This window comes from Aedes aegypti, chromosome 2 (genome assembly GCF_002204515.2).
Source record: "Aedes aegypti strain LVP_AGWG chromosome 2, AaegL5.0 Primary Assembly, whole genome shotgun sequence".
Classification (NCBI taxonomy): Eukaryota; Metazoa; Arthropoda; class Insecta; order Diptera; family Culicidae; genus Aedes; species Aedes aegypti.
In genome coordinates this window covers 324271749-324290522 of record NC_035108.1, presented here as the reverse complement: position 1 = coordinate 324290522, position 18774 = coordinate 324271749, and the positions used below count along the sequence as shown (strand labels likewise).

General features: G+C 38.3%; 1 protein-coding gene and 3 long non-coding RNA genes across 6 annotated transcripts; 1 reads left to right on the top strand and 3 right to left on the bottom strand.

Annotated features, from left to right (window-relative positions):
• Positions 1-2005: 2005 nt before the first annotated feature.
• LOC5565281 (L-xylulose reductase) lies at positions 2006-9698 on the bottom strand. The gene is made up of 4 exons (XM_021845844.1): positions 9566-9698; positions 3179-3303; positions 2761-3013; positions 2006-2691 (listed from the first exon to the last, which is right to left on the bottom strand). The coding sequence occupies exons 2-4, from the start codon at positions 3228-3230 to the stop codon at positions 2268-2270; spliced, it is 729 nt and encodes a 242-aa protein (XP_021701536.1). The 5' UTR covers positions 3231-3303; positions 9566-9698; the 3' UTR covers positions 2006-2267.
• LOC110676757 lies at positions 7211-9199 on the top strand. Of its 2 annotated transcripts, XR_002500693.1 has the most exons (4): positions 7211-7458; positions 7527-8360; positions 8429-8620; positions 8683-9199. It is a non-coding gene; the product is annotated as an uncharacterized LOC110676757 (long non-coding RNA). The 2 variants fall into 2 exon arrangements; XR_002500692.1 differs by having other exon boundaries at positions 7527-8620.
• A 5050-nt stretch (positions 9699-14748) lies between the features above and the next one.
• LOC110676756 lies at positions 14749-15706 on the bottom strand. 2 transcript variants are annotated; one of them, XR_002500691.1, is made up of 3 exons: positions 15413-15706; positions 15153-15344; positions 14749-15090 (listed from the first exon to the last, which is right to left on the bottom strand). It is a non-coding gene; the product is annotated as an uncharacterized LOC110676756 (long non-coding RNA). The 2 variants fall into 2 exon arrangements; XR_002500690.1 differs by having other exon boundaries at positions 15153-15706.
• Positions 15707-16293: 587 nt separating this feature from the next.
• On the bottom strand, positions 16294-18071 carry LOC110676755. Its single transcript, XR_002500689.1, has 4 exons — positions 17450-18071; positions 17170-17388; positions 16836-16948; positions 16294-16734 (listed from the first exon to the last, which is right to left on the bottom strand). It is a non-coding gene; the product is annotated as an uncharacterized LOC110676755 (long non-coding RNA).
• Between the last annotated feature and the right edge of the window lie 703 nt (positions 18072-18774).

Genomic DNA, 18774 nt, shown 5'->3' with positions numbered 1-18774 from the left:
TGGTTGTTGACACGAAAAATCAATGTTTACACTAGTGAGCGGAAATGGGGGCATGAGCGGATACTGGTGCACTGATGGTAATATTTAACTTCACTTTTTACTTGTTCAACGAATTTAAAAATTCCATGTTCGTCATTGTACTTGGAATATAAAGCAAGCAGTCAATGAAAGGGTTTGGTCTTTGCTAGCTCTTGTAAATTTGTCGCTGAAACTCAAGAATTTCTCAAGAACCACGTGGTATTCTATGGCAAAGCGGATGTACTTGCATAGCTGGTACGATGACTCTTTTTAGAGTTTTGGTCTTTTGGAGTTTTTTGGCTGAAGAAATGTTGGAATTTGAATAGAATGTTTCCAGAAGCATCTACAAGAATTATTCCGCCATTTTTGCAGTTATCCTTTCAGGCATTTTCATATAAATTCCTACAAAAATTCGTCCACATTTAGTCCCAGGGATTGTTCCAAAAATTCCTCCGGGAATATTCAAGGAATTATATTAAATACTCTTCCAGGAATTTAACAATATGCCGACGTAGGATTCCTCATGAAATTCCTCCAAAAATTTCTTCACTTCTTCATTTAAGCATTACTCTTCCAAACTATTTCAAAAAAAAAAATCTCGAGTTATTTGTTAAGCAAAATCTTCATGGATTCTTCAAAAGTTCATTTAAGTTTTCACACCAGTTAATACTATAGTAGTTCTTCTTTTTTCTGGCGTCACGTCCCAACTGAGACAGAGCATGCTTCTCAGCTAGTTTTTCCTTAGAGCACTTCCACAGTTATCTGAGAACTTTCTTTGGCATACGCATATCGTGAGACAGGTACGAACATACTCTATTCCCTGGGAAGTTCAGAAAATTAACAAACCGAAAAGATCCTGGAGCGATGGGATTTGCTCTTATGACCTTCAGCTTGGTCTTGTTGAATAGCTGCGCGTTTATCGCTACAGCTATCTGGGACTCTAATAATACTACAGTAATTCTTCCATCATCCTCCGATCGTTCCTGCATAATTTTATCAGGGATTTCTTCCAGTATTTTTCAAGCAATAGGGTCCTAAAGCCCTGTCCCAATTTTAGTGCCAAACGCTTAAGTTTAGGCCAATAACACATGTTTACTCAATTTTCTAATGTTTTCCGTTGGTTTGAGCCCAAAAAACATTTTTTTAGATTTTGTCACACCCCTTGGCTTAAACTCAAATTTTGGGTGTATTTGGTTTTCCGTGTCCTTTCCGAAATGTCAGATAGGAACAAACCCAGTGTTAAAACTAAAACCCCTGTGGTGTTTTTGTCGACTAAGCGAACGTCAAACATGATCTTAAGTGTCAAGGTTCATTTATGGACCCAATTTTTAAATTAAAGTTTAAACATGATATAGCCGTGATTTGAGCGGGGAAAATTGCTAAAGTAGTTGCAGTAACATGCTCTTTCGTGTTATTGAATTAAAACAAGATTTCAATAAAAATTTTAGGACCCAATTCCTGCAGGGTTTAATCCAGACATTCGAGCGATTCTTTTTCAATTATCTTATCAATTTGTCCAAGATATATTTAAGAGAAGCAAATAATCAAAAGTTCCTTCATAACTCAATTAAGTTTCATCTTCAAGAAATTCCTGATTAAAAAATGCTGAACGATAAAATTATAGGAAATCTCAGAAAATCAGTAGAGAAAACTGGTTTATTTCTAGAAGATATTCTAAACAAAAACCTTGGAGAAAGTCCTAGAGAAAACGATCATTGAATCATTGCAAAAGTTCCAGGAGCACTTAGTAGTTTCTATAAAAAAAATCCTGAAACAATCTTTGGAGGAATTTCTGATGGAATTCGTGCTAGGTAACTTTTGTGGTTATCCTTTGAAAAAAACCTGAAGGTATCGGAAACAAAACTCTTGAAGGAATCCCGGAATCTAGGAATTCCGTAAAAAATGCTAAATGAACTTTTGAAGAAATCCTTGGAGTAACATCTAAAGGAAATATCTGAATTAATACTTAAAGAAAATAATGACAAAATGCAAACAGAAATACGAATATAATTCTCGAAAAAAGGCCTGAAAATATTCTTATAGAAATGTCTGGTACGATTTTTGAGTAGATAAATATCTTTTCTTTTGATTCCTGATAGTTTGGTACCTATTTAATCTCTTTTTGGTTCCTGTGAGGTCCCCAAAGTTCCTTTTTTAAGACACTCAATAGCTAGCAGCTTTATACTTCTTTCGAAAGAAATAGATGCCCATCCTAACACAACGCTTCTATTGTCCATATGCAATGCCCATCAATTTCCTGCCAAATAACCACCCTCCAGTGGCATGCAGTGGCCATTGATGTACGCAGACTTGTCACTCAGTAGGAATATAATAGGCTCCACCACTTCGTTGACCTCGCCGAAACGTCCAGCCGGTATTTTCGCTATCAGTGGACCGGCCTTAGCTGGATCGCTCCAGTTGTCGCGCCCCATCCGCGTTAGGATGACCGTTGGGTTGACGCTGTTCACTCGAATTTGCCGCTCGCCCAATTCCAGAGCTAAGCTTTTCGTCATGGAGTCGATGGCAGCTTTCGTCATCGAATATACGCTATGCCCTTGGAAGGACTTCAACCCTGCCAAGGAGGACAAGTTAACAATGCTTGCACCTGGGCCCATCTTCGGGATCAGGATTTGACACACGTTGAACGCAGCCTTGATATTGATGTTGAATGTGCTGAAATGAAAAGGTGGTTCCAGATCAAGAAATTCTTATCAACTATGCCCATTGATTTCCGGTAGTTACTCATCGAAGTCCTTCTCGGTCAGTTCATCATACGGTTTGATAATAGCGATTCCGGCATTATTCACAAGCCCATCAACGCGATCGATCTTCTCCAGTGCAGTTCTGGTGGCGCCCCAATCACTCAAATCCACTTGAATAATTTGCACGGAGGGACATTCCGTCTTCAGCGCTTCAAGTGGACCTGGTGATCGGGAGACCGCAATCACCTTAGCGCCCAATTTGACCAGCGTTTTGCACAACTCATTGCCAATACCTGCGATTCAAATAGTATACGAGTTACGTTTGGGAATCATCTTCACACTATTAAATTATTGCACCGACGTCGGCAAAAATCCGTTCACCGAGATCGATTTACTAATTCGGTAATCGATCTCGGTAAACGGATTACCGAGTTTGTTTGCTAATGTAATTTACTTACCCTGGCCTGCACCAGTAACTACAATCTTTTTATCCGCGAGACACAATTCCATGTTAAAAGCTACCAAGGTACTAACTACTTATACCGAGATTTTTGTTTTAATCCTCAACGTGACGAGATGAATGCTGTACAGGTTGTGGCAAATGATAATAATGAATCTTATCAAGCCGCGATTATAAACATTTTTGCGTGTAATCAAATCGTTGTGTTGTGTTAGGGTGGGCCAAAAATAAATTTTGATTCGAGGAAAAAAAACTTTTGATTGTTTGAATTGTGTTTGTAATCTGAGCACTTTTTACCTTGTCTGAACGAAAAAAATTACGTTGTCTGTGTTTTGGGGTCATATTGACCCCAAATTAACATCGTGATAAATTCGTCAAATTTGAACAGATTTTCGAATTTTCTGCAGTTTTGGAGTTAAACTAAAAATATATAAGAAATTTAAAAAAAAGGGGATGGTTCATCGATGGGAGGGGTTCTTGTGACAAAAGGTCTAAAAACAGCAATTTTTTAAAGTTTGGACGCTTATATCTCAGAAGAAGTTCTTTATAAAATTATAAATACTTTCTTCGGTGAAGATTTACAACAGGAAAAAAGCTACTATAGTACTATATACCGGGTACCCTTGTTGGTTAGACCACTTTTAATCTGAACACTTTTTAATTTGTACCCCGCTAATTTTCACATCGTTCAGATTAAAAATAATTCAAACGTCATTTAGCTCATGAAACGGAGTGAAGGGAAATGGAACGCTGTGAAACGGAACGCAGAATCAAAACAAAACTGTGAAAGAGGTTACCAGAAACACGGTTCTAGGGTGACTACCCAAGTAACACCAAGCATTATAACATTGCACGTATTCTACTGCATATCAATAATACTGATGCGACATTGTTTTTATTCGACAAATCACAAGAGCTGTCAAGCAAAAAAGCATTAACGCTACATTACACTGATAAAAATTACATAGTAAAGTCAACCATTGGTGCATGTTCAATTACACCAGGCCACAAAATAGTGACAATCCCAAGAAACATTTTAGTGGAATACAAGTTGAACAAATTACTCTCAAGCAGATTTTAGCTGAACAAACTGTTGTTCAGCTACTAATGTTACTTGGGATAATCACATATTGTGTAATGTTTCCACATTTTTGTTGAAATTACCATGGCCTGACGCTATGTAAAATGGTAATTTTAACTACACACGTTAGTCGATTCCACCGCCATTTGTTATCCAAATGTTTGCGCGCGCCGTTAATTTTTCCTGCTTCTTGTAAAATATTTCTTAAGTATAAGCTCAGTTTAACGTGGTTTAACGTTATTTGATTGTAATAATAGAATAACATGGGAACAAGGTATGTATTTCATTCATCTGTTATTTTGACGATAATCATTTATGATCTGAAGCGTCGAAAGTGACAGTTGTCGGAGTAGTAGAAAAACTTAATTTTGTCGCATGTTTTCAACATTACTTTCAACTAGTACGGAGGGTGTTGAATCCAATCCATTCAATCAAAATTTGAAAGAGAACATGTTTGAAGGTTGTTGAAGTATATTTGATGGGATAAGCACACCTATTTTAACTTTGAATATGAGAAATCGGCACGATGAGTTGGCTATGAAATCAAACTTATGAAATACTAACATGTAACTTTGGTATCGATTCAAAAAAAGTTCCACCGAGTTCCACCCTAACTCACTCACAGACATGTTTCTCAGAGTGTCCTCTAAGAGATCTGAAAGATACAGCTGCAACTCCCTGCAACTCTTCGAGTTTTTCAACTATTTTTCGGTATACTTCTTAACCAGCACAAGTATGAAAATGTGGTCAAAGCTGAACCAGACATTACACCAGAGCAAGTTTATGTTTAAAATAATATATTTTAAATGAAGTTTCTAAGATCATATTAAAATTTTATGTTAAAAACTAGTAAATTTAAAAAATATGCGATTTTTTTGCATAAAGGCGTATAAGTCTTTTTTGCAGCTACGAGAGTGAAGAGACATATTTGCAAATAACTTCTTACATCATTATAGGCAATAATAGTACAAATTACAAGGTTTTTATTCAAAAATAATGTAATTGGCGCTTAGGATAGTTTTGCGATTATGCGTATACTATATGTCATTTATGCAAATTGCAGCTCTTTTCACTTGAAAAAATATTTCCTTTCGTACCAAGGTGCTCAAATGGCTTGATCTTCCAGTTTTGATTTTTGTCCCGCATCTCCATATATTCAACGCACTGTGCGTCGTAGTAGTTCAACAGTGCAACCGAAATTGGTCACGGTATCTGCGAGAACTCCAGTAACTCTTGCTTAAGCAGCACTATCATCATTTCTGGATTCGGGCTCGATTCGGAAACTGGCACTCAATGGAGCTGGAACCAACGAAGTCTAGATCAACGGAGCCGGAAGAGTGACAAGTAGCGATGGAATCATCCCAGCATATTCCTGTAGAGAACCGCGACAGCTGCCGATGAGAAAGCGAAGGTTTTTGGGAACTAGCAACGCGAAAGCTGTTCTAGGTTACAGTCACGGCAAGTCGACCTGGAATGGAGTACTTTCCTCGGTATTCCATTAGCTTCCAACTAGTGTAAATTAAAGCGACCAAAGCACTCTGTAGAAGATGAGCCGTAGAATAAATATAGTGCCTTGTTATAAATTACTTCAATGCATTACATATACACATGTTGTAGAAAATCTATTATACCAAAACACTTTTATAGCTCATAGCGGCGAACCTCTTGTGAGAACGAGAGACTAGAGAGCGAGAGAGCCGGAATGCTCGAGTCGAGCTCTCGTTAAATGAGTGGAAGTCAGTCTTAAAATCGATTCGCGTGAAGGCGGTTGTATCGCTCTGAGTCGTCACGGAGGAACGAAAATGATAAGGCGGAACTATAATCCGGATCATCGAACAGAGCAATCCGTTGATCCCGGCCTAGAAGAGGTCGGAATTCACGACACACTCTATTCCCCTTCTGGTATATTTATAATTCACATGTACAGTCAAATTTCGTTCGTTGCACTGCGTTTAATTGCACTTCGTTTTAATTGGGCTCCCGTTAAGTGGGCTATAGCCCACCTAAAACGAAAGCAAACGTCACTTTCTGACATAAACCGTAATTTGTCAATGTTGGTAGCGCTGAATTTCTATTGTAATCGATTATTTGACAGCTCAAAACTTAGCCCGATTAGTGAAAGTCTTTCACTAGGTGGGCTACGGGTTTAGTGCAACAAACGAAAGTTGACTGTAGTACATAGCATTAAGCGATACTAAATGTAACGAGGAAAAATAATGAATAAAAATCAACATTTTGACTGTTTTTGTTTTGTTTTGATTTTTCATTCTGCAGATTGCATTGAAAGTCTACTATCCATTATTTTATTAATAACTATGCACATAGTATGAATTACTATGCCAGTTTTTTGTCAAAACATAGTAATCATGACCACCGTTTTGTTTTTCCAAAAATGTTACATGTTCTGTAAAAATCAAGTAGTAAAGTAGTTTTAATTTGACTCTTGATATAGTCAGCGTTACCATGTCTTTTTTATCAGTGTATAAATGTATCAATGCTCCAACACAGACAAACAGACGTCACACTCTCATCGTTGTCCATCGACCACCTTTTTAACGGTCGATTCAAAAATATGGTAGGTGGCCGATCCGCCACCCGCAGCGCTCGTATCGTTTTCGTTCGTGTTTGACGTTTACACACTACCGCCATCTGTTGGCCCGTCGGCCAAACACACCGATTATAGCATTGGGCGTACATGTCTTCGTGACTATAATTTTGATTAAGATTTGTTCTAAGTGTTACGTCTGTTTGTCTGTGGCTCTAATATTACTTCATGAATTGCTTGGTTGCTTTACAAACATTATTGCATTAGTTCGACTATACCAGGGCCATTTCCCCCTTTTAAACTACTTTAATGGTACGCGATTGGCAAGACGAAGTTTGCCGAGACCACTAGTATTAAATAATTTTGATTGCTTCCTCAATATTTTTTTTTTCGAATCGTTTCGTCTAAGGTATCTAAAAGGGAGGTAATACAATATGTCAAATTGCTAAACCCGCCATATTGGATAAGCATACGACAGCTGGCCACTTTGTTTCGATGGAATCATCCAGTAAGCCATGAAATCTAGTCTGCTTTATTTTCTGCACAGTTTGTTTTGTTTGGTGCACTGAAACGTCATGGATACTACAATGGAAATAAAAAATTGTACAGAAATCAGTTGGAAGCTTTCTAGAATAATTAAGTTCTTTTATAGGTAAGCTAGTGAAATCAACTGTATACTATTTCTGAAGATATTAATCATCCGTATTCGGAATCTTTCAGGGCATCCTCAATTGGTTTTGTCGATCTAATGCTTGGGATTCCTTAAACCATAGAAGAAGTTGCATCGGACAGACATAACCGGAAAAATAGAATGTGAGCAAGTTTCATCGAGAAACGATTACGAAAGTTCAATGCCTAAACACGACCCGGCCAATTGAATACTATTTGGTTTGTTCCATTGTTTCATCAATAACATTAATTTGTTTCAACACCGTTAGTCTTAGAATGTTTTATCCTGTGTTAGGATTTTTATCCAGGCAAATAAATAATGAGCTGCAACAATGCTTTAAATGAATGAGTTGAAACTATCTTTTATTCTACACAAAAAATTTAATTATAATAAAATTCTATTCTGGCTCTTGATACTTGGCGGAATGCGTTTTATTTTGCCATATTCAGGGTTGGTAACCATCGGTTTCGTCACTGAACGATGACGAAAAATTGAAAAAAATATTCAGTGCGTAAAAGATCGTCATTTTCATTGTCTTCAATGACTGACAAGGAGACCACGACAAAACAAAACCGCAAAAAGTCCACGATTAATATTTTTCGTCACTCCTCCCGTTACCCCAACGCACTGAACCAACATAAGCTTCTAATCGTCGCCGAGCTCACAATTGCGGACAAAGAGAGTCTGAGCTACGAACTACTAGTCAACAAGGTGTCTTGTGTTAGAAATTGAGCAAGCACATTTTCACGAAGATCATAAGAATGTTTTGGAAGACTCCATTTTTTGCTGCAGCTTCCGAAACACCTAAATTTTTGCCGCTATATATTTTTATTATGAATATTCACCGTTGCTTTACCATAGTTTTTTGAAGCGAAACTGCCTTGGTAAGTAAATACGCATCCAAGAGAACTGTTGTCCACTAATGCTAATCATATCCTGCTCGATTTAACAGGTGTTGTAACGAACTCACGCCTCTAAGCACGAAACCATATCGGAGTGCATCGGCGGAATCTACCCCACGCTGGCCGAGTCACTGAGAACATTCAACCCGAAGGATGGTTCCATGGCGGCCGCAAATGGTTTTAGGAAAACGATCTATAATTACGAAGTTATCCACGCCACTGACATTCCGGCCGCTTTTCAAGTAGGAATTATGATTTGTGTTTGACAATTCCAAACAAGACTTTTCGACATTTCGTTCAACAGGACATGGGGCCAACCTGAACTGGAAGGTCATCGATGCGTACGCCTACCTGATTCGGATTGAAATCCCCCAGCAGCTGGGCGAAAAACCAATGCTAGCTGACCCGTTCCCTGTCCATCGAGAATGACGGCATAAATATCCAGAGCATCGCCGTTGGTCAAGCCGTAGCTGTCCAGGTAATGAGGTTCGATCCCAACCAACGAATATTGCTCGACCGATCTCTTCAGCAGGAAATCAGCTATTATTCACCGAAGAACATACTTGCTGGCGGCAACATCGATATAGTTATAATTAACGATGTAATTACATATCTACACCTGAGGAATTAAAATAAAACACCAAAATCGCTGTTTCTTTTTGCATTGTTGACAAAAATCAATCTACCATATCAAGCATAATTCTTCAATACGACGTATCTGCAAAAATAAACAAATCGAGATTTGCTTTCCATGGGCTTGACAAACGCATAATCTACGTACTGAGTCTATAAATGTATTCCTACAACCATTTTTTTGATTTTTAGAAATAAATTTAAATTATGCCCTATGTGCACTTTACTCAGTGTTTTTAATTTGGCTACATACACCATTCGTTTGCAAAGCGACTCAACTGTCAACATTTTTCATGCTAGCACATACACCGTACATATGCTCATAGTAAAGCGACCTATATGCAGAATCAATACCTAAAATTATAAACATCAGATACGTCATACTGCTTCCGAATCACTAAACATGTTGGAAATCGACAGATTCGGATTTCCACTGCTGCAGCTAGCTGACGGATCGGCAAACTGATGTGGAACATCATCAGTATTCGGTTTTAGGCAATATTTCTCACCAAATTTCTCACAAGAACTGTTCTCCTTCTACTTTTGTTACTCACGGCTCTGTCCGGTGCTCCTATTAGTCGAGTTGAAATTGGAAACATTCGGATACCAATATCCGTTGTAGTTGAGCGTAAAAACTGATGAATTGACAACATATATTGACTTTTATGGGAATTTGCAAACCGGTGTATGTGCAACTTCAAAACAATACTGGTGTATATGACGTGACGCAAGTGAAAAACGAACTGTCAAATCGACGCATCAAGCAAGGTGTATGTATCAATCAAGGTATGGTATCGACGAACCATCCATGGTGTATGTGAGCAGCACAAAGCAAAAGGGTTTATTCGATAATTTTACCAGTTTTTCAATGTAATTCAAAACAAATCGGAATTGTTTAATAGTGGTTCGAAACAGTGTGCTTTTTTTCAACTTCTAGTAGACACAGCAATAGAAAAAAAGCAAAACATTTTAAGCAGGATTTAAAATTCCTTACAATATGTTGCATCGCATTTTTCTCGAAACCATCCGAGTGTTAGATACGCCGATTTGAAAAATTAGGCTTGATATGACAGCAACAATTTTATTGGCAATTTTACTATACTCCCATGTTAATTACGAATATAGACGTGGTAAATTTTACTATGTTCAAATTTGTTGTCAAAACATAGTAAATCTCACAACGCTATAGTATTGCCAATAATGTTTCATTTTTCGTTGAAATCAAGTAGTAACAAATTTTTAAGTACACCCTTGATATGGTTGCCACTACTATGTTTTTTTTATCAGTGTACCGATAATCAAAATGTTTTTTGTTCAACTCCGGAAGCGCGCAGATTATTTTTTGCGAGTTCCTTTTTTGGTCGGCACACACACACAGACAGAGAGAAACGGCAAAGATATTTCATCGCGACGAGGTGCTTGGTTGCTGGTAGTTGGGCGTCGTAGGTTGCGCTGAGCTGAGGGACTGACGAAAACTTTTTATTTTTCGTCACCGTCACTGATAGTCTGTCGAATCCGGCGACTAATAACAACCCTGGCTGGCAACCGTTTTCCCGCAATCTCTATCCGCAAAAAAATTATGGCGTCTAGAATTAAATAATGAGGTTTAATCTTAGAGACAATGAAGCTTTATCCTACTTGCCTTCACATATGGCACACACAACGATCTTGCATATTATAAACATCTCTATGGATACGAAAGAAACTGATAAAGGGCAAAATATAAAAACATATAGACCAGATGGCCGACTTGCCAGCCGTCACTTTTTACCCCCTCTCGGTTTACCACTCCCCGCATCCACACTGATCCTATCACTCAAAATAATCCACACGTCATTGCTACGTGCAAACATACGTGGTTTTTTTCCATCGCACTTTTCACGTAGCACTTACGTAAATCGTAGGTACCACAGAATGAACGCATGAACTATTGAGTTTAGTCCGTTCCACCAACGATACACGTAAGAGCTACGTGGATTCTCCCGTACTTTCAACAAAGCGGTTCAGTAGGCCCGAGATGATTTTTCAATGGAAGTTATTAAAATATTTTGATATCAACTGCCCTGGTACTGTTTCTCATCTTTCAATTTGGTAATAAAAAGATTAAATTGGCGAGATTTTTAGACATTTATTCTATGCAATCACTGCTCAAGTAGTTCGCTCACGGGTACTTGTGCACTGACGGTATATAGATCAAGCAACTTAAAGTCGTAGTTAAATCAGAACACTGCTTGGATTTGTTTGTCGGCAATTGTCATTTATTAATGCTCTTCATCTCTGGGGTTATGTTGGATTCGCCTTCAAAAGTATCCATGTTCCAGTTAACTTTGCCGCTGTATGGAATAACATCAGATATAAAACACTAATTAATATGTAAACTTTGCAAATCCAAACTATTTTTACCTTGCAATTGGGTCCTAAAATTTTTAATGAAATCTTGTTTTTATTTAATAACACGAAAAAGCATGTTACTGTAACTACTTTAGCAATTTTTCCCGCTCAAATAATGGCTATAACATGTTTAAACTTTAATTTAAAAATTTGGTCCATAAATGAACCTTGACACTTTTGATCATGTTTGACGTTCGCTTAGTCGACAAAAACACCACAGGGGTTTTAGTTCGACCACTGGGGTTGTTCCTATCTGACATTTCGTAAGGGACACGGAAAACAAAATACACCCAAAATTTGAGTTAAAGCCACAGGATGTGACAAAATCTAAAAAAATGTTTTTTGGGCTTAAACCAACGGAAAACATTAGAAAATTGAGTAAACATGTGTTTTTGGCTTAAACTTAAACGTTTGGCACTAAAATTGGGACAGGGCTTTAGGACCCTATTGGTTTTAAAATTGTTGTCAAGTCCGGCAGCTCCTCAAGCTCTTAGAAAAAAAAAAACAGTGGACGTCTTCTTCGCGCTTGAACACAACATTGAATGAATGCGAAATGCGGTTGTCAAAATGAATTCAAGAGCCAACGTGAATTTCACGTAACTCTGATTGCTTAACCACGGTAAACATTACCGAGTCACCTTTTGGTGTTTAATAATAGCATGGTAAACATCACCTTGGCCAGGTGAAGTCGAGGCAAAATGAATTTCAAACGGTCTACGTGATTTTCCACGTAGCAACGGAGATCAATACGATACCTATCAGCGTAGAGCGGTTGAGGAACTCATATGCTTTTACAATGGAAATCAAAGAGCAAAATTATTTTGTCGTAAGTGGAATCCTTATTCTTTTTATTTTATTCTTCAAATGATTTATGTTGGGGAGCTTACCTGGAATGTAATAATAAAATAATCAAAACAGATTTAAGAGTTAAAAGTTTACCAAACTTATATTTACTTTATCCATTATAAATATATAATTAAGATTAGTATAGGTCCTCTTTTTGATTCAATTAAATCTCGCGTAACTTTTCAAAATGGCATATCTAACAATTCACACATTTCGAGTAAATCGAGCTTGAAGGTTGTGAAAATATATTTTAAAACTGTATCAAAATGAAACAATTTTTCCCCACTGTGTTGCTTGTAGAGGGAAGCAGTGTAATAGAGTTCAACGTATGAAATGAAATTTTGTCAATTTATTTGGAAATTACACTGAAATCTATAAAAACATCAGATAGGACGTTTTGACCAAAAATATGTACATAGGATAAATCACATAGGTCGTTCTGTTTCAACAATTGTTACATTGGACATTCATTTCTGTCATTTTATTTCAGTTATAGTAACATCGGATATTTTGATTTGAGCACACAACAATCATGTTTTATTTCATTTTGTATCCACGTGCGTTGAACTGCTTCAACATTCAAGTTGAACTGCTCATTTTGTTGCGGTGTGATAATCGCAGGCACCAGCTGTGCTTTGTTTTTATTCATTTGAAGAAGAGACGAATGACCTTCGGGTTAAAGTCTCTCACGAACAACAACAATTTGATTCATTCAATGCCACGCCGTCACTTTTCTCCCCCCGTCTATGTGTCCTATGTAACTACAGAAGGAGGGGAAACTTTGAGCTGTATTTGGGACTTTTTGCTTTCTCACTGTTTCTCTCTCAATATTCCCCCCGTTTCAATGCTGGTTTCGCCCACACTTGTTCGTGTGTGAGTTACCCACTGCACGACGGGTGGTGACGACTGTGTTGCATTCGGCACCAGCCGTCGGCGCAAACAAGAAGCGGTGGGAAATGATGCCGATGACGGCGCCGTCGATTGTGTTGTAGGAAACCAATGCCAAACAAATACATACAGCTTCTCCGCTCTTCGGTGAATGATTGCTCTGCAAATATATGTGCGCAAGTCGCGCATGCACGTTGCTCGTGTTGCTGCCGTGAAGCATATGTATATGCTTCATCGACCATGGATCTGAATAGGATTGATACAATAAGATCATGATGCTGAATATCATTTCCCTACATGCACTCAATACGCTGATAATCGACATTTTGTTGCGGTGTGCTAATCGGAGACACCAGCTGTGCTTTGTTTTGATTCATTCAATCCCACGACGTCACTTCTTTCCATCCGTCTATGTGTCCTATGTAACAACAGAAGGAGGGGAAACGTTGAGCTGTATGTAGGACATTTTGCTCTCTCACTGATTCTCCCTCAATTTTCCCCCCGTTTTTATGACGGTTTCGCCCACATGATCATGTGAGAGTTTCCCACTGCATGACGTGGTGGTGGTGACGGCTGTGTTGCAATCAGCACCAGCCGTCGGTTGAAACAAGAAATTGCGGTGGGGAATGATGACGATGACGACGCCGTCCATCTTGTTGTAGGAACTCGAAAAAGGAGCCCACGTCTAACAAATACATACAGCTTCTCCTCTCTTCGGTGATTGATCGCTCTGCAAATATGTGTGAGCAAGTCACGCATGTACGTTGCTCGTATTGCTGCCGGGAAGCATATTTATATGCTTGATCGACCATGCATCTGAATCAGATTGATACAATGACATCATGATGCTTAAGCAATATCATTCCCCGATATGCACGCAATGCGCTAATAATATGAAAAGAGATGTTGCAGCTGATCCAATCCAGCGAAACGGTAAAACATGGTTTGGCAAAAAGACCAAAATACAGTTTTGTGTAATTCATTCTCTTTTTGTCACTTGAGCGTTTTCAATTTTGCGAGGCAGTGCGACTCTGAAAATATCGACTGAAATGATTGAGAAGCAGTTATTATGGCATTCTATGCATCTAAGTAGTGTCTCAAAACGCTTCTACAAATCATTCTACCTTTTAAACTCCATTCCAAAGCTTTATTCAGGAATGTCCAATGTTACATTAGAATCGTGTTTATTCATAAATGTTACATAGGACATGTGGTTGGTTCTCTGATCAAAGGTCCAATGTAACAATTGAGTAAAAGCGATGCAGTTTTGAACATTGGTCATTTTGTTCAGCTTTGAATAGATTAATTTGTTGTGAATATATCAGAACGAGTTTTCTAGTGTGACACTTTGATAAAAAAAACATAGTAGCGGCAACCATATCAAGGGTGTACTTAAAAATTTGTTACTACTTGATTTCAACGAAAAATGAAACATTATTGGCAATACTATAGCGTTGTGAGATTTACTATGTTTTGACAACAAATTTGAACATAGTAAAATTTACCACGTCTATATTCGTAATTAACATGGGAGTATAGTAAAATTGCCAATAAAATTGTTGCTGTCATATGGTAGATTGATTTTTGTCAACAATGCAAAAAGAAACAGCGATTTTGGTGTTTTATTTTAATTCCTCAGGTGTAGATATGTAATTACATCGTTAATTATAACTATATCGATGTTGCCGCCAGCAAGTATGTTCTTCGGTGAATAATAGCTGATTTCCTGCTGAAGAGATCGGTCGAGCAATATTCGTTGGTTGGGATCGAACCTCATTACCTGGACAGCTACGGCTTGACCAACGGCGATGCAATGGATATTTATGCCGTCATTCTCGATGGACAGGGAACGGGTCAGCTAGCATTGGTTTTTCGCCCAGCTGCTGGGGGATTTCATTCCGAATCAGGTAGGCGTACGCATCGATGACCTTCCAGTTCAGGTTGGCCCCATGTCCTGTTGAACGAAATGTCGAAAAGTCTTGTTTGGAATTGTCAAACACAAATCATAATTCCTACTTGAAAAGCGGCCGGAATGTCAGTGGCGTGGATAACTTCGTAATTATAGATCGTTTTCCTAAAACCATTTGCGGCCGCCATGGAACCATCCTTCGGGTTGAATGTTCTCAGTGACTCGGCCAGCGTGGGGTAGATTCCGCCGATGCACTCCGATATGGTTTCGTGCTTAGAGGCGTGAGTTCGTTACAACACCTGTTAAATCGAGCAGGATATGATTAGCATTAGTGGACAACAGTTCTCTTGGATGCGTATTTACTTACCAAGGCAGTTTCGCTTCAAAAAACTATGGTAAAGCAACGGTGAATATTCATAATAAAAATATATAGCGGCAAAAATTTAGGTGCTTCGGAAGCTGCAGCAAAAAATGGAGTCTTCCAAAACATTCTTATGAACTATGTTTCATGGTAATTATCACTATTGGAATTATTAACAGTTTGTGGTAGTCGTCACGATATTTTTATACACATTACCATATTCGTGGTCATGGTAACTATTTTATGGCATAGTAAAAATAAGAACGTTTGTTTATTTGACCGTACTACTATTTTTCTATCAGTGTATGGATTTATTTTAGTGCAGTGACTGCTTAGATTGCTGTACCTGTACTTTCAATATGCCTTGGTTTCGTCCAGTGTGCACGGAAAAACCATTCTACTCAAATTTGGGTTGTTTCAACCCACAATGAGAGTTTGGCCCAATAAGCCAAATTTGAGTTTAAGTGGAAATACCTAATTTTGGGTATATGCCCGATACCATCCGTTAGGTAAATTCGAATGCTTAAATTAAAGTCAAACGTGAGTAAAATATACCTACCTTTGGGTAAAATTTACCAATAAAGAAGAATGCTCTTTTAGTACAAATATTTGGAAATATCTCGGTTTTGGCTAAAAATATTGAAAGAGATATATAGTTTGTTTTAAATAGGTCAATAAAAAGATTGTAAACATATAAAAAGCAGCTGTTATATACTGCTTCACGTTGATCCGTTTAATCTGCACTCAATTTTCTGCGTCGCAACTCGATTACCAATAGTGCGCATTTCACTGTGATGATGCATTATTGAGAATTGAATTGCAACGCAGACAAGTCGAATAAAATTCAATCTTTACACGTTGATTAACTCTTTAAAAGTGAAGCAGTATATATGAAAAGGGAGTCTCAAAACGATAATAAATATAAGAAAAGTTTATCCATCATGACGTAAAAGATTTAAGAAAGCTCGTGAACCCCCAATAAATAAAATCATATCCCTTTTTAATCTTTTACGTTGTTAGTGGATAAACATTTATTTTCAAATTATATTGTTTGTCATGTTTTTCTTTTATTAACGTAGTTTACATCAGAAAATGTACATTTGTTTCAGTGTTTTTTTTCTATTATAATATAATAAGCGAAAGTTTGAAGAACTTTTTAATTCTCTTGTAGCATATAAAGACTTGTCTTATGGTACTTTTTATAAACATAAAATGACAAATGAAAAACAACTCGTTAAGGCCCAAGCAAAAATGCTTTGCGTAGGTACCACTATCCAGCTTCTTCGAAAGACGTTCCATATCGCTCGGTGGTACTCTTAATCCGGAATCTTAAATTTGATGGTCAGTTTAAAGTGGTGCGAGTGAAACAATATGAAAAGTATAAAAAAATTAGTAAATAATAAATTAGAAATTTAAATAAAACGCTTACCGGTTGTTTAAAGGGTTTGTACTATTTCACGGTGACAATTAGGAGATCAATGGTGAGGTGGGGGCAGATGAAGCTGTACTAGCTCTACTCGGACCAGTCCAATGTTTCAGGAACTAGGTAGAAATTAAATTAGAAACTGGACTCCATAAAAGAACGGAATCATGAATACAAATGTGGGATTACGTTGGATCGGTTCGGTGTCTTCGCCGCACTTATTCATTATTTCATGCTGAATAAGTATGGTGAAGACACCAGATCGATCCGACTTAATTCCGCACTTATAATGTGCGATGTGCGCCAAAGTTTAAAAAACAAATCGGTGAACCATACTTACAATGAGCTTCTTCAGTTCCCGTATCGTTGCAACAACACGTCCAGCTCCAACAACAAGACCGAAATCCGGACGCCTGGTCGGAGTCGTAGCAGGGATGAACAGCTACCGCCCGGCAGCCCCACAATGATGGCAAACCCGACGAATCTGCACAACAGCAAACTGCCGAAAACAAATGTCCCAACAACCAGTTATGGTCCACTCCGATGTTAAATGGGGAGCCTGCGGAGAAATAGAATTCAGATTTAATAAATGCCAAAATCATTCGGTCAACCGTACTTACAGCTGGGGTTTTGCCTGGACTTACACCAGAAACGAATAGAGGCCGCACAGCAGCCCGGCAGCAGCAACACGACCGGAACCCCGACGTCTGGCCGGACTCGTAGCACGGACGAATAGCTATCGCCCAGCAGTCCCACAATGATGGCAAACCCGACGAACCTGCACAACAGCAAACTGCCGAACAGAAATGGTACAACCCGATTCTGCCCGGACTCGCAGCAGGAATGAAGAAGCTACACAGCAGCACCACAAGCTCTGATTCGGTATGAGAAAAGAAATTGGTCAGCAGCAACACGACCGGAACCCTGACGCCTGGCCGGATTCGTAGAAGCGACGAATAATTATTGCCCAGCACCCAAGCAAAGATGACAAACCCGACGAATTCGCACACCAACAGCAACTACGGAACACAACTGGCACAAACTTCACATTTACGGTCCACTCCGATGCCACAATCCACCGAACATTTTTTTTCTTTAATTTAATTTCGCGGAGAGACTTTTTTCGTGCGCACGGGCTGAGGGTTGAAACAATAATGGCGTCGATGTTAAATGGCAAAGCCAAAAGCACTGAAAGAAATTTTCAGCCAAAATAAGGTATTTTCTACCTAATCCGGAGAAAAAACCTAAAAAGTTGATTTTGGGTAGTTTTGAACTTAAGCATTTAACCACACATTTAATTGATAATCTTCTTCTTTCTGGCATTACGTCCCCACTGGGACAGAGGCTGCTTCTCAGTTCTTAACTGAGAGCTTACTGTGCCAATGACCATTTTGCATGCGTATATCGTGTGGCAGGTACGATGATACTCTATGCCCTGGGAAGTCGAGAAAATTTCCAACCCGAAAAGTTCCTCGACCGGTGGGATTCGAACCCACGACCCTCAGCTTGGTCTTGCTGAATAGCTACGCGTTTACCGCTACGGCTATCTGGGCCCCTAATTGATAATATGCTTATTAAATAAATTCGAAATGGCTCCAGAACTCAAACAACAATTTGATTCGCAATCATTCGCACGTTCCTCGTGGATGAATGCAAAAAATAAATAATTTGATCATCCTTCAATGTTTAGTATACTGCATATATAGTGATGCAAAATTATTTGAAGTCCATTTTTACCTAAAATTAAGTAAATTTCGATAAGCTCAAAAATAGGGTAAAAATGATGTACACGCTAAGAAAATATTATACTGGATGGCTTAAATACCATTCTAAAACCATATTTAGTCTATTCACTCATTGTGATGCATATTTACACTTTAAGCATGGTTAGTATAAACAGTTTTTATATTCGGAAATGATTTTTTGGAAATTATTTAATTTATGC

Coding starts and splice junctions, on each gene's coding strand:
- LOC5565281 (XM_021845844.1), bottom strand. CDS start 3,230: ATGGAATTGTGTCTCGCGGATAAAAAGATTGTAGTTACTGGTGCAGGC. Junction 3,014..3,178: donor AGTTACTGGTGCAGGCCAGG/GTAAGTAAATTA, acceptor TTTGAATCGCAG/GTATTGGCAATGAGTTGTGC. Junction 2,692..2,760: donor ACCGAGAAGGACTTCGATGA/GTAACTACCGGA, acceptor TTTTCATTTCAG/CACATTCAACATCAATATCA.